At 39.4% G+C, this 20482-nt stretch overlaps 2 protein-coding genes across 4 annotated transcripts in view; one reads left to right on the forward strand and one right to left on the reverse strand.

The window, feature by feature from the left end:
• Positions 1–663: 663 nt before the first annotated feature.
• Positions 664–20482, reverse strand: part of LOC136436166 (coiled-coil domain-containing protein 138-like) — a 44118-nt gene continuing 24299 nt past the window's right edge. Inside the window, exons 15-16 of the mRNA XM_066429946.1 lie at positions 19358–19496; positions 664–4312 (exon numbers count right to left, since the gene is read on the reverse strand). Of these exons, the coding sequence (XP_066286043.1) occupies positions 4171–4312; positions 19358–19496 (281 nt within the window). The 3' untranslated portion in view covers positions 664–4170. The remainder of the gene's footprint in view (positions 4313–19357; positions 19497–20482) is intronic.
• Positions 4840–16263, forward strand: LOC136436143 (glutathione synthetase-like). 3 transcript variants are annotated; one of them, XM_066429915.1, is made up of 14 exons: positions 4848–5335; positions 6719–6907; positions 7263–7361; positions 7858–7933; positions 8410–8591; positions 9885–9927; positions 10231–10304; positions 10746–10829; positions 11233–11316; positions 12082–12151; positions 12305–12496; positions 12800–12881; positions 13521–13710; positions 15626–16263. In XM_066429915.1, exons 2-14 carry the CDS (start codon positions 6735–6737, stop codon positions 15747–15749), a joined length of 1473 nt encoding a protein of 490 aa, XP_066286012.1. In that variant the 5' UTR covers positions 4848–5335; positions 6719–6734; the 3' UTR covers positions 15750–16263. The 3 variants fall into 3 exon arrangements, with proteins under 3 accessions (XP_066286014.1, XP_066286012.1, XP_066286013.1); XM_066429916.1 differs by having other exon boundaries at positions 6724–6907; XM_066429917.1 differs by lacking the exon at positions 10746–10829 and having other exon boundaries at positions 4840–5335.

Below are 20482 nucleotides of genomic sequence, written 5' to 3' on the forward strand. Positions count from 1 at the left end.
ATGTAGTGATTATAACATTTCCTGACCTAACTCTATATGATGACATTGCCACGTATCAGATGACTCTGATGACTATAATCTTAGTAACATATGTAATATGAACCCAAGTTTTGGCTTTGTTAACGATTTGATATATAGCTTAGTCTCATGCGCTTTAGTTTTATGCTAGTTTTGTGATGAAGAAAAAACTTCTATGTATTTCAGTCTTGTATCTTGTGTACACCTTTAAATGTATTTTAGTCATATTTTAGTCGTAAACGTCTCAATGTGCTTTGTGATAGTTTGTAATGAACTTTGTATATTGTTCAGTTACCAGGGCTAACCCTTTGTAATAGCCTCTGGCTAGTTGGGAAGCCCTGGCTAAATCAAATCAAATCAAATCAACATTGCCTATATATGTCCCTCTTTCCACTACACGGTGATAAAAGGTCAAGAGAAGTCCAACTTTTGTGGTCATCTCTCTACTCACCAATGTCCTGCCACTCAACTGATCGTGACAGTGTAGTCAGATAACTACGGATACACACCAACACAAACAAACAAACAAACAAACAGACACACTGAAAATAAATACTCTGTACACAGAGTCAAAGACAAAACAGGTACAGTGTGGAAGAGTTGGATGTATGAATGTGTATATATATGGTCTTAAAACATTGAACATAGTTTTTACGTAGAACTTTATTGCTTTTATCTCTATTTACAGGACTCAACAGAGATCCCAAATGTTTGTACAATAAAATCGAGGAAATAGCTTCAAGCCTTTTACCCAAGTTTTTCTGCTGTAACAAACTAAGAGATTCTTGCCAAGGATTATTATACTTTCGGGTCATTAGAAGTATAAAAATACCTTTGAAAAATACTGCACTCATCATTTAACAATTGTGTGCATGAATATCACGCTTTCAAGTCAGTCCTTCCCAGAACAACTAACTAGTACATTCTCACCATAGACTTTTCATGAGGTTATAATTAAGGTTAACGAAGTTGACAGACTTTTTTATGACCTTTGCTTTAGGATTATCATTTCCATAAATGCCCCCAGTGGCACAAGCCACGAGTAGATCAAACCTCACTTTTTACATGTTTGCTACAGTCAAAAAATCAACATTAAGGAAATAGGTTTTATCACTTCATTACTTTGGCACAGTATTATGTACATTCATTGCCAGTAAAAACATATTATCACAGCTTAATGATCCACTCTTTATAGGAATGCATCACGTAAAAACTATCCACAAACTATAATGATCATTACTGCACATAAACGGGGTCATTCAGAGAAACATTACGAATGGAAACGATGCAAAGAATGCTTTACTAGTTAGCAGTAATATGTACTCCAGGCCACACCAATTCGATTTGCCGGTTCTCCGATTTTCTAAAAAGATGCTTAACTGGATAATCATTATGAAAGAAAAGCTTGAGGACCAGGTTCATGCTTTGATGCACACAGTTTTATGCCGCAAATACATGTACAGTAATATGGAAGTCCCTACCATCTGCTTTTATGATATTTGCTTGCTATACTAGGGACGTCCCTGTAGCAGCCTCACTGTTAAGCTCTAGAACCTGGTTCCAATCATTTGCTAACTGGGAGACCCCGGTTCAATCCTAGGTTGGGAACATTTTGGTTGGGGCTGCACCTGTCTTTCGGAGGGGATGTAAAATGGTGCCTCAAGCACGTTAAAGAGGAAGGGCTAGCAACCCCTCAATGTAAAAAATTTACCCTGCTTACAGAAACAGCAAGGAAACTTGCTGCCCTGTGTGCAACTACATGTATGGTCTGAACGAACAAATGAACAAACGCTTGCTAAACTTTTCCCTTAAAATATCTGGGAACCAAGGAGATGAATTCGTGTGGCCTTAGCTGTAATATTTACATCAGGATCACTTGATAGCTTTGTGCAGGCATAAATTTTTAACAACCATGACGAATAATAGCGTTTCTTGCTCATTCCAAATGAGAGTTATAAACCAGTCTGACTAATGACAGACTTATGTACATAGATATCACCAGAGTCTGCCAACTGTGTCAAATAAATCCTGTAAGTTGTTACTGCGACTTTACTCTTTATTTATTACATTATAGTTGATAATAAAGCAACAGTCATGCAACAAATTTGAGATGAATTTGATAATTGTCATTCTGTAAATGTGCTCATAATTTTGATATTCTAAAGTTAATGACACAAAGCATAAGTTACTTTTGAAAGAAGTCAACAATATAAATGTTTGGAAATGATCTGTTTGTTGTGAAGGACTTTTATTTGAGTGTGATAATAGAAAAAAGGACATTACATAATGATTATTACTAAACAACACATTTGTCCAACCAAGAAGATGTATTATACTAAAGATGACAGCAACATTAACAAAATGACAAAACATGAACAATGCTGTACACAAGTAGTGGCATGGTAAAGTAAACAGACAACATTTTTTGTGAACAAACAAAAAAACAAAAGAAACAAAGTTAACAAACAGTCACCATGTACATGTACAAACTTTGGCTACCAGCAAGTATAAGATCTAGATTTTGCAAATGAGCACAAAAATTCTTCAGGGTATACTAGTAGATGCCAAAAAAATTAATAATACTACTGCCTCATATTTGAATAAATATACTTTGAACACATTGGTTATTGTGGAGAGAAGAGCAGTGTTTTTTTCAGTGTGTACTGTTCTTACACCTCCTTTAGTAGGCTTTACACTAGAGGCTGCGACGGCTGAGCGACCAAAGGTTTCATGGATCGCTCCACAAATTTCATAAAAAAGAACAAATCTCTTCACGTTTTGTATGTTTGTTGTCTTTTGGATTGATAATATACATTTCACATCGGGCACTATATTCCAATTATAGAATCAAGGGTCACACAAATTCAAGTTTGGCCGTTGTACAGTTGCTCAGTGATCTCAGTCCAGTGGAAAAGGGGGCCAGACATGTAGTACACTGTATTGAATTTCCTATATTTGTAATACAAGGCATGATGACAAATATACCAGCCTTATACCTCAATTCATCAGGTTTCCCTGGCTGTCCTTTCCCTTTCACGTGTATTGATCCCGTTAAGTTGTATTGATTACAAGACGGCGGCTGGGATCAGGTTAGCAAATGGTTCTCAATCCTTGCCTCAACATCAAGCTTAACGCGTATCGACAACGTTCCTACGGCTAAAAGGCTGCTGCCACTTCAATTTAGCCTGATGCACGGAAATGTAGGGTTCTTGACTTATATGTAGAATCTAAGGGCTCTGGGTTCGAATCCATAGCAGGGCCCAATGTTGTGCCCTTGGGAAAGGCACTTTACACCTACATGTATTTCCTCACACGATTCATGTTAATACCTTCATCTGGTCTTATATGCATGCAGCTTGTACCTACTGTACAAAACTGGTGTTTTATGGCTAGAAGCATTTAATCTGGTTATGTAGAAAAAACAAAATAAACTACATAAACAGCCACTGTCCTCGTCCCACGAATGTGCAATCGTTTCAAATGTGGTATTGTTCTAAAGGGAAAGAAACAAGCTTTACAATGATATATGACACAATGCTAATAATAAAGGAAAACTGAGATATGATTAACAGAACAGATAGAGCATATCAATGTCCATTATACACAATTTTCCATAGAACATACATGTAGCTCCCAAGGGATACATGTACATATGTATGTCTCTGCAGCTATCAACCAATGAAAATGGGTTTCAAAGTAATATGTAATAGTAGTGTAACATGATCAGGCTTTGAAACTTTCAACCAATGGAAGCACTTTTGAATATCACATGACTGGTGCTGCACCTTGCAACAAATAACAGGTTCAAAATGCTATCAACCAATGAGATTGGGTTTCAATGTAATACAATCAGGTTTGAAACTTTCAACCAGTAGAAACAGGTTTAAAGGTCACATGTCTGGGTACGGCAGATTTCAATCAATGAAATTGTGTTTTGCGGTAACATGATCAGGCTTTGAAACTTTTAACCAATGGAAACAGGTTAAAAGGTCACATGACTGGGCATGGCACCTTTCAACCAATGACAACAGGTTAATGCAGCTTTTAACCAATGAAAACAAGTGTAAAGGTCACATGATGATTAAGGTGGTGATGATAGTGCTTTACAGCTTCCAACCAATGAAAACAGGTCACATGACAGCCACCCACCAATCACTGTGCCTTGAGCATGCCGAGGTTGTGGAGGATGGAGCGGAGGTTGAGTGCCAGGAACTCCTGTTGAGGGTCGCAGGTTCTGTACATCTCGTGCAGCATGTTGCCTATGGTGAACACCTCAAAATACTTCTTATTGGCTCTGTGGGGAAAACATGAAAAATAGTTACATGACTTGGTTAGTTTCTTTTGTTTGATTTTGAGCACCAATAACTCCTGTTGAAGATGGCAAGTGCGGTAATCTCATGCAACATATTTCCAATGGTGAACGTTTCAAAATACTTCATTGGCCCTGTGGGGAGGATACAAACAAGAAGCAGTCAAACATTCCTTCTAGTTTTGTTGGAAATGTATGTCAACTGTCTAGTGTCTAGTCTAGTGGAAAGTTGATACTAAAACTGTAATACTAGTTGTTTTTCAGTCCTTCACACCATGTTATCTATCCCTCACATTATGACTGCACTACGTGCAGTTTGATTGTCAACGAAACACAAATGAACCAGGGGAGAGGAGAGAGGAAAAGTCTTGATGAGTCAGCATGACCCAGTTGTCCGTGGAAGGCTGGGACAGGGCAAGATTGATGAAGGAGGGAAGAGAGAGTTTATCTAATGGGGAATCCGTCAATTAATTGTCCTGCCTGTCACGGGAGGGATGTCCCTGTGGCCCAACTGGTATAGCAGCCTGGGTCAGGACATCCCGGTTGGAGCTGCATCACATTTTGGATGGGACGTAAAATAGGGGTCCCATTTTGAGGCTAGCAACCCCTCCCAGTACAAATTTACCCTGCTACTGAAACAGCAAGAAAACTTGCTGCCCAACATGTATTTGCCACTAGCCACTACAAAGGTCTGAAGGAATGAACATCACAGGACAGGACAAGACAGAGCTTTTCAGTAGTGAACAATGTTTAATCCTTTGATTTATGCAAGGACCAAGTTTGAAAATATTCTTTGGAATAGTCCAATCTTGTTCCTGTTCCAGGTCTGTAATTTTATCTATTGATGTACCCGCTCACTCATGATCTAAATTATCCAGTCCAACCAGTCTTGACCATGAGCCAATTGGTGAAAGGTATATATGTGCCTCCCCTTTTTTTGCGAGCCCTGTCAACTTTACTACCTGTTTGATTGATTGGAGATTTCTGGATATTTCTGGACGGTCTTGAGTGAGTTTCTCTCTTTTTTTGTCTGTTGAAATCTTTCTGAACCAGCACACTGGAATGTCATAAAATTTGGCTGCATTTTAGATGTGTTAGATAGATTAGTGCAATATTTAGACTTTAAATCAGATACTTTGGCCTTACAGACTCATGTAATGTCAGTGACCGATGTAATGGCCTAGTGGGTACAGTGTTCGCCTTGCATTCGGTAGGTTACGGGTGCAGATGCAATTTATACTAAGTCTTGTTTATACCAATGACTAAAATGGAGCAGAAATGGCAAATACAGCTTTGTCTGCTTAGCCTAAAAGAGTATCAATCAAGGTGAAACACACTCCACTATGCAGTCATGACTTCCCAAATTGCATGGCCTGGGGCTATAGATCTGTTACAGACATCAAACATTCTTAAACGGTGGCGTTTAAACACCAACAGTGTGCAAATAATGTAGACTACCGGTAAGTTACAAAAGCTTTTTTTGAATTTTATGACTTTCTTCTAACGCATTCAACTACCAGATAGCCCGAGTAGATAACCAGGTAACCAGAAAAACAAGCAGTTGGTCTGACTACGACCTACAAAAAAGCCCTTACAGGTCAAGCTGTCCTTGAGGTCATCGAACTACTCAGACTGCAAGAGATCGTGTAACTAACTTCTGTTTCAGCTATTGATAGTATTATAAGAGTGAGTAAGAGTTAGACAGTTACACGAATATTCTTCAAGCAGCGACTTGATAAAGGTAGTAAATACTAACCTCCAAATTTTCGACGTCTAGTCTGTACGTCTTGATCACGGAGTGACCTAGTCTCGCGAGAGTAGGGGTAAGTAGGACTTGGGCAGCTCCCAACCTCCGGTACGGTTCATCCCAGGAAGATCTTCACAAGTCTCGGCCTAGTCTCGTGTTCTCGTGAGACTAGGTCACTCCGTGATCAAGACGTACAGACTAGACGTCGAAAATTTGGAGGTTAGTATTTACTACCTTTATCAAGTCACTGCTTGAAGAATATTCTAGTAACTGTGATTATACGTGACTGATGAACCTCTTCAACGATAAGAGTTAGACGTTCTCATGTTGTTGCCTTTATGTACAAACAAATGTACATGTAAAATAATATGAAAGATCTTCACATAGCAGAATGCCAGGCCTAACACAAAAGCTTACATTTTGTACCTGGACCGTCTCACCACCTTTGAAATGCACATGAACAGTTACAGTACTACAGTCAAACCATTCCCCTGGCCCCTTTTTGGTAGTCTCTCAGATAATTTCCCCCTATTGACAGAATCAACAAGAATCCTGTCTGTAGTGATCACCTGTCCACATAGACCATAGTATGGGATAAAACTTTCAATTACTTTTGTTGACATCATTACCAATGATACGCAAAGGACAGGTCAACTTCTGATGGAGCCTGTTGTTCCCCTACCATTGGACTCGTCAACTTTGGAGAGCCTGACTTCATCAGCGAAGGACTGGGCGATTCTGAACGGGGTCGCATTTCTGACCAGCGCTCACAATGACGCACGTGATGTGTACAGCTTCAAGCGTTTCGCACTTTTGCCATCACCAGTTCCAAGGTATAGTGCAATGTAAATTCCATTTATTTTGTATGGACTTAAATTTTGCAGTAGGAGAGGAAAGGAGTTTTTTGCTGCAGTGTTTAAATCTTTCGGTTGAAACGATTCTGTAGCACAGTTGCCTAGAGATAAAATGGGAGCACATCTGCTGTATCATGGTTTTGAGGTGGAGAGGTGAGAACTGTTAAAAACTGCAAAAACAAAACCACCACGAACATTTCAAGATTTAAGCACAAGACAGGGCAAAACAGACGATAAACTGTCAAGAAATGAAATGAAAAAGTTGTTTGACTGATGTACATGTGTCTTAAACTGTAGCAACCTATGTTGAATTTCTTTTTTTTTCTTACCACAGATTCCTGTTTGACCAAGCGAAGGCTGTGCAGCAGGACTTTAATCTTTTGATCCACAAGGTCAGCCAAGACAGGGAGTTTCTTACCAGATGTCTCAAGAGGTAAGACGAACCACTTTGCAATTGTATCAAATAAACAGTAAACTGTTTGTTTCTTTGTCTGTATCACATAAAACAGTAAGTAACATAGTGGCACAGATTTGTACAGTAAGCATAAGCAGCTGTGAAGGATCAGACTGACAGGACCCATATATGGGGGGCCAAGTGTTGCAAAATTAAACACATATAGATATCAATTGTTCTCTCCAACACACAAAGGGATATTTCTCTCCCATTAAAAGTGCTAAAAATAGTCTCAGACATAAAATTTTTTCTCTTTCCCACTAGTGTTGAAAATGACACACATATCAAGAATCTTTCATTTATACTTGTCAGAAATGTTTTCTGTATATCACCCCTTATTTACAAGTGTGGTGGGTTATTCAACAATCAACATCCTCAAGGTGTAGCTCTCCATCAGTTTACAAATAGCATGCGTATTCATGTATAATATCAAGTATCCTTGTCAATATGCTTGCATGTTGGTTTTCAAATGCAGTGTTGTAAAGGTGGATGACTTTACAGCAGCGCTGTTCGATATCTATGAACAGGTGCAGGGGGAAGGTGTGGCTCAGGTAGGTGCTTTACACCTGTCTACACTGTATTATTGTATAGTATTAAACTACATTTAGACAATTCTCTCACCTCATAGTAAGATATCATCATTCATTGTCATTAGTTTACCTAAACTGTCTCTATTATTCATGTCAGTTTGATGTGTTACTTGGAATGACCACCTATTATGTTTCAGCAAAACCTAAGGCTTAATAAAGATTTTATGAACTTCATATGAACATAATTTAAAACAGATGAATAATGATTAAAACATGCAGAAAAGTTTGGGTCTAAAGAAGCTCTTTCGCACAATGGTTTGCTGGTTTTTAATAGCATTTAAACTTTGTCAAATATGGTATCAGTTTTTATGTTTGAAATTTACAGCTTGTAAGAATTTAACAAAACTTGAATGTACAAATACAATGCTCAACATGTAAGATTTTCCATACCAATCATTAAAACATTAAATTTCTCAAATTTGTTGTAATGTCTGTAGCCAGTCCGTCTGGGACTATACAGATCAGACTACCTGCTGGGTTCAACCAATGTTCCTGCTGCTTCTGAGACAAGTCAGAACACTGTCTGTACCTCTGGGAAGCTCCAGCTCAAGCAGACGGAGATCAACACCATCGCTGTGACCGGAGCCGGCTTTGGTGAAAAGATCGCTGGTCTTCACAAGTATGAACAATAGCTCCTCTACTTATAATGTGTTCAACTTGGTCGGAAAACACCTCTTTTGAAACAAATTTGCTCAGAGCAAGACCAAGAGAGCTAGTCTGGGTACCATCCTCCATAGTAACCGCTGGCTCAATCTTATTGCTTGCTAATCAGTGGAGGATGGTACTAAAGCTACAAGAGAGCACTTCTGAGAACTGAACTTTGGCACTGTACAAACTTCAGATTGCTGGAACAGCATCTCTTCATCATCATCATCCACTGGTTTCTGCATCTGCAGTCGTTGAAACGTCCTGCAGCTGCATTCAGTCTTTCTTCATCTTCTTCCACGTGTCCTTGCATCTTGCGAGCTCCCTTAGCTCTCGGAGTTTCTTTCCTGTTGTGGGAGGGCCTCGCCCTCTGTGCTTGAGGTCTCCCTTCAGCATGCTGAGTAAGTTCACGCAGTGTCTTCCTTTGCGTGCTTTGTATCTGTTGGATCTCAATGTTGAGAATTCCAGGGCTTTTTGTGCAGGTGTGTCTTGTGGCATTCTTAAGATATGTCCAAACATCGACCACCTGAGTTGTTCGACTTTTTCGGAGAGAGGAGTTGTGTTGCAGATTTTGTATAACGTGTCATTTGTCACCATGCTCTTGGGCCATTGAAGGCCTGTAATCACACGCAGGTGTTTCCGGTGGCAACTGTCCAGCTTCTCTAGAACTGCCTTTGGTGCTGCCCAACTATTGCAAGTCAGGAACATCTTGGTTGCGACAAGCTCAACTCTTGATCAGATCACTAAGACAGTCAGGAAGGTGTCCGGATATGGAAACCGCCCTTCAGCCAATCAGAGTGCGCTCTGGGCCATGACGTCATTTTCCCGCGGACGCGCTCCTTCCCATGCCCTCTACCTCTCCCATTCATTTTCTATGTGATTTTTGGGTTCTATCGCCTTCCTAAAGACCAGTTCAAAGGTCAAAACATGTCACATCCGCCTAGAGAACATCCTGGAAGAACTGGAAAGGCATTTTAGCCAGTTTGATTAACGCAAAACCACGAGAATCTGCACTGACCCAATAGCAGAAGCAGGAGTTACAAAGTCCTTGGAAAATTCCCTACCCCTTTTAGACCGGAAGGTTTTGCTTTTAGAACTTTTGATTCTTATGCTACAAACTATTTCTCAGTTTCTAACTTAAAGATAGTAGCAAAGTTGACTGAGAATCATCTACATTTAATTTTTAATGCAGTCCCACTGCACAGTTCATAACATGTTGCTTAAATTGCATACGAATCACTCATACCCCTTTTCTGTTTACCATTAGACATGGACTGAGGCGCCTGGGTCTGACTGATATTAACAAGAATGTAAGTATCATCTAATCATGATCAATCTCATCTTTATTTCAATAAACTTCATCACATTATTTTGGTATACTTTATCATTATGATTTTATGAGTATGCTAGATTAGATTATGTTACCATGATGGTATGTGCCTTGTCCCATTTTCTTCCCTCAACTACTGCATTCATTCATTCATCAGCCATTCCATACAACAACTCATCTCCATTTCCATGGAATGAACTAGTATCAGATCAGAAACATATTTCGTGCTTTGTTTGTTTCCGTTGTGCTTGCTCATTCCTCAGTTTTGCTACACATTTAACAGATTCCAGATAACTCAGCTCTTAACCAGAATGTGGATGGATTAATTGCAGCATGGGAGCAGTATGGCTCTTCGAAGTAAGTCCTTGTTTCTTTGCATTATTATTATCATTAATATCATTGTATTTACTAAATTCTAAAATGATTTCAAATGTTTGTTTATGTTTGTTTGTGTTCGACCTGTCCCAGGGGTAGCGTGCATAGTCCAGTGGTTAGCGATCTTGCCTCTGGAACTAGAAGCCCCGGGTTCGATACCAGCTGTGTCGCTCATCCGACATGCACGCTACCGGAAAGGGTCACAGTCCTTAGGACGGGACGTTAAGCCGTGGTCCACTGTTCATTGTGCTTGTCGAAAAGATCTAGAGCTAGGGGAATTTCCACGGTACAATGAACCTGTAAATACTGTACATAGCGTCTGTCTTCTCTGTCACGGCCAGTGGAAGATTAGCTCATCTGTTCATTGAGTTCATTTGAGCCAAACTGGTTTGAGATCACTTTCCTTTCCTTTCACTTTGCCAGGGCCATCATCGTGTTTGTAGTGGAGGATGAACGATGCGGCCGTGTCTTCAACCAGAGATTGATGGAGTTTACAATAATGGAAAGGTTTGTTTGTTTGTTTGAACCTTTGTTTATTCATGATAAGCTCAAATCGGCACCCAGGCCGCTTTTCATTGAGGTCATGAGGGAAGAGGTAAGGGTCAGATACAATGTAACAGAGATACACAGTCATTTGAGTCCTAATAACTCTATCAACATATATCATTACATATTGTAAGAAGCCAATTCTGTATCAGAATATTCTTAAGAGAATTGTATTGACACTCAAAAGAAATATGCAACCTTCATGTTTTAATCTGGAAAAAAAGAAAGAATGCCAGCTATGAGAGGTCCAAAATTGGCACAATCTGTGCCTTTTTCATTGGCTTTGGGTCTTCACTATACCAGAAAAAAGTTTCCTACAATGTAAGAGTCAGTTGCTAACACAGTGTAACTTTGCTCTTCCCAGAAACCCAAGCATAACAGTGACAAGGTACAACTTGAAGCAGATCGAAGAGAATGCTGAGCTGAAACCAGACAAGACACTTTTCATGTGAGTTTGTATCTAATTATAACCACAGCACTTTGCTTTCTGCAACAAACAGTGACTTGTCATGCCCTTCTGAAGGCAGCTGACGAGTTGCTGAAATATCTGCAAGTAAGAAAACTGTGCTTGTGAACAAAGAACTCTTTCAAATGTTATTTAGAATGTTAGAAATAAGGGAATCTTGGGAATCCATTGCTGGATATTAAACGTAAATTAAAAGTATAAATTCATCATATGGAACACTTGCCTGATAAGGTAGAGGCATCAATTTGATATTGACTACCAAACTACAAGTGGCATCGTGTGGCGCAATCGGTAGGGTGTTTCGCCTACAGCCGAGAGGTCCCGGGTTCGAAACCACCGATATGCCCCAATGTTGTGCCCTTGGGAAAGGCACTTAACACGACTTTTCTCACTTCGCTCAGGTGTAAATGAGTACCTAGCTGCGGTTAGGGACGTCCCTCGGATAGGATGTTAAATGGAGGTCCTGTGTTTGAGGAGAGCCACACTTCGAGCACGTTAAAGAACCCACCACACTTATCGAAAAGAGTAGGGGTCCTTCAAGATGTAATTGGTTTAAAACCTACAGTCCTATGGCCGCAAATGGGTTCGCCGTTAGTGATAGCCTACGGCTAGTTGGGCAACCATGGCATGTACATGCTGAACCAATAAACAAATAAATAAAACTACAGGAACTTAAGAAGTACCTGATCTGACATCCTAAATGTTGAATTAGCTTCTGTAGTGATTTTCCGCCTTTAACTGTTACAGACACGGGTCAGAAGTTGCTGTTGTCTACTTTAGAGCTGGCTACTCGCCTGACCACTATCCAACCAGAAAGGCGAGTTTGAATGTGTTGCATTTAAGCACAAAGCATAATCATAGAATGAATTTGAATGTTAAGAGAAATAACGCAAGCAGTTTTGTAGTTAGCGAATAAAGTCTGAGCTTGCCTATTTCAAAAGGGCTAAATCTGATTATGACTGTTACGCAGGAATGGAGTGCCCGTTTGAAGATCGAGAGGTCCAAGGCGATCAAGTGCCCGTGTATTTCGTACCATTTGGCGGGCACTAAGAAAGTCCAGCAGGAGTTAGCCCAGCCTGGCGTGCTGGAAAGGTTCCTGGAAGACCCGAGGGCAGTGGGCAGAGTCAGGGCAACTTTTGCCGGACAATACACACTAGAATCAGTGAGTACTGTTTTAAGACATTGCTTGACTATTTCTGAAGACGAAATACATGTGTATACTTTTCTGCATGAATTGATAGAAATGATCATCAGTTAAATCATGAAAATGCATCATGCTTCACCTCCAGAAGAAGCCGCCTGGAATCCATCCTATTTTAACTCCGGTTTGCTCCAACAATCTGCATGAAAGCGAGTCAGGAGCAAACACAGCTAGAAAAGCATGGATTCCAGGCTACTCAAGAAGAAGACGACCATCAAGTGCAACAAATTAGTAAGTTTCTAAAAACTTTTCTTTGCCGTTCAGGGTTTGGAAGGAGATAAGACGGTTCAGATGGCAGCCATGAACCCTCAAGATTTCATCATGAAGCCACAAAGAGAAGGGGGCGGTAAGAATAGTTACCTTTAGGACATACACTGGACCAATGATTTAAGAAAACAAATATACAAACTACTTCATCTGAATCTCAGCTTTGAACTTAATTACCATAATTAATGAGGAAAATCTATGTTTGCAGTGTTTTCCATTATTTTAGGACTCAAATACATGTTGTTCAACTGATCTTGCTCACAGTCACTGACGGAAAGTAGTGGATGCTACTTGAAACGTCTGACCGTTTCCAAAATCATATCCAGTTGTTTGAGTAATTGCTTTTTTTTGGCGTATCAAATACATGTAACATACATGTAACTATGTAGTTTATTGAAGGTGAAGCATTAACAGATAGACTATGCAAATGAATTCCTGATTTGCATAATTAAAGCAAAAGTGCCATAATTAAATGTGATAAATGATTGGAGTGTTAATATTGGGACCTGTGTAAGTCAGTTAAAGGTTTACATGGCCAAGCATAGATTATGCAAATATGGAAGTCATTTGCATAATCAAAATATTTCATGGGGATCTGAGGTCTCCAAACTCTTGTTTAAAAACTGTAATTGCACTACTTCATACTTCACCTCAGTTGAGGATGACTGCTTTACCTTTACCTTACATGCTTGTTCTTAATGTTGACCTTTTTTGACAGGAAATAACATTTTTGGAGAGGACATCAGGGTCCTCCTGAACACACTGAGAGACTCGGAGGAGAGGAGTGCCTACGTCGTCATGGACCGAATCCACCCTGCTGTGGTTCCTAACTACCACATCAAGCCTGGAGAAGTGCCTAAACTGCTGCAGTCTTCTTCTGAACTCGGCATCTTTGGGGTCTTCATGGCGTAAGTGTCTTGCATATCACAATGTTTATTTGAAATCAGTTTCCAGCTTAAAATGTACTTCCGTCCCACTCATTGGTTGTGAGCCCATGTTGTGAATTTTTGGTGTTGAATCTGTCATTTTAAGGTTACGAAAATTCATTTTCATCAATTCATTCTGTCCCAACAGGTTATATAACACGTAAGACCAGAAAAAACCTGACATGTCACAGTGTAATTAAGAGGGACAAGGCCAACTTATATGGAGGAGCCTCAGGCCTTGAAGTTGAACCTCTGCCATTTAAGAACTTAACACACTTATCAATAAGAGTAGGAGTGACAAAATGTTTAGTACATTGTATTTTGCCTCCGTCAGTCAAAATTGACCATGGTAAAATCCTAATTCACATCAGCCCTACAGCATCGGCTATGGCTAAACACTATACGAGAATGACAGTCTTTGACACCTGGAAGCTGACTCTGTGCTTTGCTACAAAAACACAAGCCTTAGTGCAGCAGCATTGCCCTCTGAGCTATTGAAAAACCACTACGCTTCACCTCATTAGAGGAGGCCTGCACTGACCTTTGCGTTGACTGTTAGTTCTTGTGTTTCTAATGGAAACATATTGATCAAAATCAATCAATGGTTTATCAGTCAGAGTGATCTGAGGACAAGTAGACACAACCGTATCAATACATCACTACGTCTTCAAGATACTTACAGTAGGTATTCTGATGCTATCAGAAATATTTCAATATAAGCTTATCAACTATATGCTTTATTACCTCCATGAAAATGTCATAACACTAGTCAGTTCAAATCCGGTGGTTCAGTTTCCAGATTTCAAGGCGGCCATCTTGGAATTCGAATTTGCCAACTTTTTTTCTACTGAGTTTACAGTTAAGTTTCATATATCATTTGAAAGAGTATGATGTCCCGCACATTATGGTGCCTTTAATTTGGTCCTAACATGGAAAGCTATGAAGATATGCCTTTTAGAAAGTTGCCCAACCCATACTATCATTAGTTGGACCTGGCGACACAATACCACCCCAGACCTGGTTAGACTTGGCCCATACTGGCCTGATAGTGGACAGACAATGATCCACCCTAATGAATGCCATGCAAATGAGTAGAAAATTAGTCCTTCCACTCAGTTGAATACACTTGCATAATCACCAGATTTCCAGTACAATGGGCAGGCTTGAGTTCAATGGGCTCAGTGATTAGAGGTGTCATTGCCCACTGTGACTGGAACAATTAGCCCACAATTGTTTGTAAAAACCCAGGTGAACTCAATACTGCTGGATATGTACTGACCTAGGAGTACATCGTTCACATGCATTTTCAATCAATCATATCTAAAGTTGTGAACTTCGCTGACTAATAATTTTTACATGACTACATTCATGATGAAGAGAGCTTTCAGCTCATACCACACTTGTAGGCAGAAATCTGATATTGCTGAAGATTCCAAATTGCTTCTGGATTTCCCAATTTGAACTGACCAGTGTTTCATGGAGGTTATATTTTCAGTAGTGTTTGTGTGTGTGTGTGTTGGTGAACGAGATAACTCAAGAACGGCTGGATGGATTGGTTTCATATTTGGTGTGTTGGTAGGGTGTGACAAAAACTGGAAATGTTTAGATTTTGGGCCCCCTAGCAACTTCCCTAGGTACTGCATGAAACTTCCGGTTTTGATATCTCATTTATTTATGTTTTCTTTAACCAGGGTAGATCAGGTCAATGACTTTGCATTGGTTTGCAGTGGTGCCCTGGACATACACATTAACACAATGCAAGAAAGAGAAATTAATTATGTACAACCAAGCATCACATCCAAATCATACACCAAAATCTCCATTCCTATATCAACCTCTATGTATCATCATACTACATGTATATGCAATAATTATACATTTCTTAAATCCCTTCTAGTGAAGGAGACCGAGTGATTCTCAACAAGCAGACTGGGCACTACATGAGGACAAAGGACTCATCAGCCACAGAGGAGGGGATTGATAATGGAGTTAGTGTTATGGACAGCCCTTTTCTTGTTTGATGCATACGTTTATGTATGATGGACCTCTAGATTTTAGGTGTATCGTTTGCATAGTGTCTGTATCTGTATCTATATAGCCGGTATAACCGCCATTAGGCGTAACACACCAGCTTCGCAGGCACGCGGCACGGCAGCAGCTGGTTATATTACACCGAACGGTCTGTTACACCTAGTCTTTGCATATCTGACTGCAACCGTTCTAAGCTACTTAGTGAAGATGCTCCTACAGTACTTGATGACAACGAGTTCCATTCTACTATGGTTCTCAGGAAATACGAATTTTTGAACACATCAATCCTCGGCTGATAACTCTGGTACTTAAAAGCATGACTATTTCTAGTCCATAATAGTGAATGATATTATGTTCTTTGTTGTGCACAATATACACTTCATAATGTCTGGTAAATTGTCTTATAGTATGAAAGTAAATTTGAGTGTCTTGGTAAATTGCATAATGAAAAAATAAACTCTCCAACTCAAAGAATTTGTCTTTGGTTGGGGATAACATCATTGATGCATTCCTTCCTTCCTCCATTCTTTCATTCATTCATCCATCCATCCATCCATCCATCCATCCATCCATGCATCCATAATGGGGATTGATCAATTCATTTCCTCCATTCATCCATTTACTCATTCATTCCACTCATCATCATCATCATCAGTCCTCCTCTTACGAGGTGCAGCAAGTGAAGTTTGTTCATTCCACTGAATACTTGTAACAAGCACCATTATAATACCTGTTTTAACTGTTACAATTAACTAGTTCTTGGGTGTTCCTCAAATTGGCCTGTCTCCATTCTGATAATTACACTAATGAGCGATGTAAAAGGGACACTGTTAATTGTTAATTGACACAGTTAATTGATCAATGGGACAGGCGTTAATTCTTTGATGGATATCTGTAAGTATCTCAATAATTGTAGCACTGACCAACAAGATTTAACATTATAACATGGCCTGTTCAAAATGGGCATTTATTTCAACTGGAAGATTATAAACTTTTTTTTCCTTATTATCATTTGAGCTTTTCAAAGGAAGCACTGATAAAAAAACTACAGTAAAAGGTAATTAGTAAGTTTGTTTCTTTACTCTTTTTACTTCTGGAAGCTTTAAGAAGTTTTCTGCTTAATGATTATTTGAGCTTGTCTGAAGAACCACCTAAAACAAACTATACTTCTGTCAAAGGTCAACGGTCCCACTTTTTTCTTGAACATTTTTGCTTGTGGAAGCTTAAAACTTTTTTCTACCTTTTCTGACCATTTGAGTTTGTCTGAAGAGCCCATGAAAACAATCTATACTTCTGTCAAAGGTTGAACATTTTTTTCCGCAGAAGCTCAAAAATGTTTTTCAATACTTAATGATTATTTGAACTTGTCCAAAATAACACCAAATCAAACTATGCTTCTGTTAAAAGCCATCAGTCCCAAATTTGTTCTTGAATATTTTAACTCCTGGAAGCTTATTCTGCTAATGATCATTTGAGCTTGTCTAAAGAACCTCTGAAAACAAACTATACTTCTGTCAAAGGTCAGCAGTCCCATTTTCTTCTTCTGAAACGGCGCGGTGCAATTGATCACGTTGTCACGGCCTAACGACCGCCTCAAAATGAAAGCTTATCAAACTTCCAATGATCCACTGCCGAGTCCGCGTAATTGACTGATTCTTCACTGGCTATTGTCCGCAGTGACTCCCCCCAGCCTTCCGTCTTCCTCTATTTCCAATTCCGGGGGTGAGTCGGGTCAGGCGGATTCATTTCTCGCGCACCAGGCAGCTAATCCAGGTAATTATGCCATCCATTTCTGACAGTTTCCAATTAGCGGATGACATTAGGCGCAACTTACTGGTTCCCTCTCTTTCTCCCGCTGATCAACAGTGTGATTTTCCTTTTGCCCTTTTGGATTGCTGGATGCAATCATTGGTAGGAGGATAAATCTTGCCTGATTTGTTGATCAGAAAACGAAATGTCGTTAGTCAGAATGTTAAACTGAAGAACTGTGAACGTTTGGTTGGAAGTTTCGTCAAAAGGAAGATTTCGACTTTCAATCACACATTATGGTCTGACAAAAACTATGATGAAAAGCATGAAACATCATGTCTTAAGAGTGGACAGAATACAATGTAATTCCAACTACATGTATATCATTAAGTGAAGTTTTTTTTTTTAATTTTCATCTTAATTAAGGACAGTTTGGACTTCTAATTACGAATAATTTTCTAAAAAACCTATGATGAAAACGAAGCTATACAATGTTGAATACAAGCATGAAACATCATGTTTTGAGAGCCAGAATACATGTAATTGCACAGCACATTCTATCATTAAGTGAACGTTTGGTCGGAAGTTTTGTCTTAAGGACAGCTTGGATTTCAATCAAGAATGATTGTCTAGAAGAACTATCATGAAAAGCTAACATACAAGCATGAAAATCATGTTTTGATAGCCAAAATACATTGTAATTGTAAGGCACATTATATCATGACAAATGTAAGTTGTCAGAAGCCTCTTAGTTTTAGACATGTACATATGAGGTGCATTGTGACCCAGTTTGAGCCTGTCTTACGGAGTGTTCAGAATCTTTTATCTGCTGTACCTTTTGGAAGTCGAATGTTATCTGATTCCTTCATCATTAATGGTTATTTGTTACCGTTTAGAAGTTCTTCTGTCTGGAAAATAGTGTACCAGATATCCATGTATGAAATAGAGTACAGTAATTTTTGTTTCTTTCACTGTAACTTTAAGTTTACTGTTTCCACGGTCACCTCTGTACTGTGAATTTATCATCATCGTGAAAAAAATTGTTATCATTGATGACTCCTTCACACATCCATTCTGTAAATCACTTGCCTCCACCGTGAAGTTAAAGTTCAGTGAATTTTCCTTACACCGTGAAATTTTGCCACCGTGAAGATAACGTGAATTACAGTATTCAAAATTGACATCAAAGGATGAAATTCTATGACAAAATTTCTTCATCGATACTTAAAAGTTTCTGCTGAGGCATCTTTCAGAAGGCCAATTAGTAGAACTGCAACTTATCAATTTTCTAATTAGTTTTTGACACTAACGAGGATAATCCATGAGTCCCTAATGTCAGCGCCTCTACTGCCTTGTTAATTAGGTGTCCGGAAATGCTTGTTACTTAACATCAGAACAGCGCTTGACACCCTGATGCATTAATTTGGCTGGGACCTCATTTCAACTTAATGAAACACAGACTGAAACTTTCCTTCTAAACTACTGACAGAGGAAAATGTAACTCTGGACTCTACAATAAAATTTGAGGTATAGATATCAACTGTATCTTCATACCAATGTTGACAAAATTGAAAAGGTAACATCTCTGACTTTTTTCAGGAAAGCAACACTTACGCTCAGACAAGAGACTCAAGTGATTGACTTAGCAACACAGACACACACAGACACCACACAAACACATGCGCGCGCGTACACACACTCACACACACAGACACCTACACAGACACACACACACACACACACACACACACACAGACACGCACTGAGTTAGTTATGGCCCTGTAAAAAACAAAGGTGGAAACTTGAGTAACTATTTTGGGCGTAAAGATGAAAACAGCTGCTGACTTACTTGATCTTGGAGAGTTTTTGTAGAATGATGCTGAGTTTCTCCAGCAGTTTCGCATCCAGGTTGGGAGTCCTCAGCAGCAGCGCACAGGCACGGAACCAGCTCTCATTACTACAGCTGTCCAGGAACCTGGGTAACATTGCTGTAGGGAGAAATAGAAATGCCATTAAAGCACAGTAATGTTTGTTTGTCTGTCTGTTTATTGGGAGTTCTTAGTAGCAGTGAACAAGCTCAAAACCAGCTCTCATTGCTACAGCTGTCCAGGAACCTGGGTAACATTGCTGTGGGAGGAATAAGAATGTCACTAAAGCACAGAAATGTTTGTTTGTTTGTTTATTGGGAGTTCTCAGCAGCAGTGTACAAGCTCAAAACCAGCTCTCATTGCTACAGCTGTCCAGGCACCTGGGTAACATTGCTAGGGGAGAAATAGAAACTTAATTAAAGTACAGTAATATTTGTTTGTTTGTTTGTTTGCTTGTTGTTTATTGGGAGTCCTCAGAAGCAGCGTACAAGCTTAAAACCAGCTCTCATCACTACAGCTGTCAAAAAACCTGGGTAACGTTGCTAGGGGAGAAATAAAAACTTTATCAAAGTACAGTAATGCTTGTTTCCTTGTGCTTTATATATGCTACACCTGTTTGTTACCATCTCCTTCCTACCTGTAGCTCACTCATAGCCACATCTTCATCAGCTAATATCACAAGGTGCACTTTAACTTAGATTGGTCAGAGCTAAGTTGGTGAATTCCCAAACTTAAAACTAAAACTAACCTGCAAAATCTGTATCAAACTTGATTCACTGAACATATTCAGCGTCACACACTACAGCACAACATTTCGAAACCACTTGTAGTTATAATGTTACTGTAACATCCTCCTTAAAGTTCCGATAGAGACCTGGTATGATAATGATAGAGTGATTGGAACTGAAATGCTAGAGGTAAACAGGTGACTTTCATACGATGTAACTGATGACACCTGACTTATGGATAGATATAACTTGAATGCAGCCCTGACTTCTAATAAGAAAGAGAGGCTATGGCCCTGACCGCTGTACACATTGTAAATACCATGAAGGAATGTTCATTTATATTGTCCATCATGGCAGGCTTCATAATACAATGGCATA

Source organism: Branchiostoma lanceolatum, chromosome 6, assembly GCF_035083965.1.
Source record: "Branchiostoma lanceolatum isolate klBraLanc5 chromosome 6, klBraLanc5.hap2, whole genome shotgun sequence".
Taxonomy (NCBI): Eukaryota; Metazoa; Chordata; class Leptocardii; order Amphioxiformes; family Branchiostomatidae; genus Branchiostoma; species Branchiostoma lanceolatum.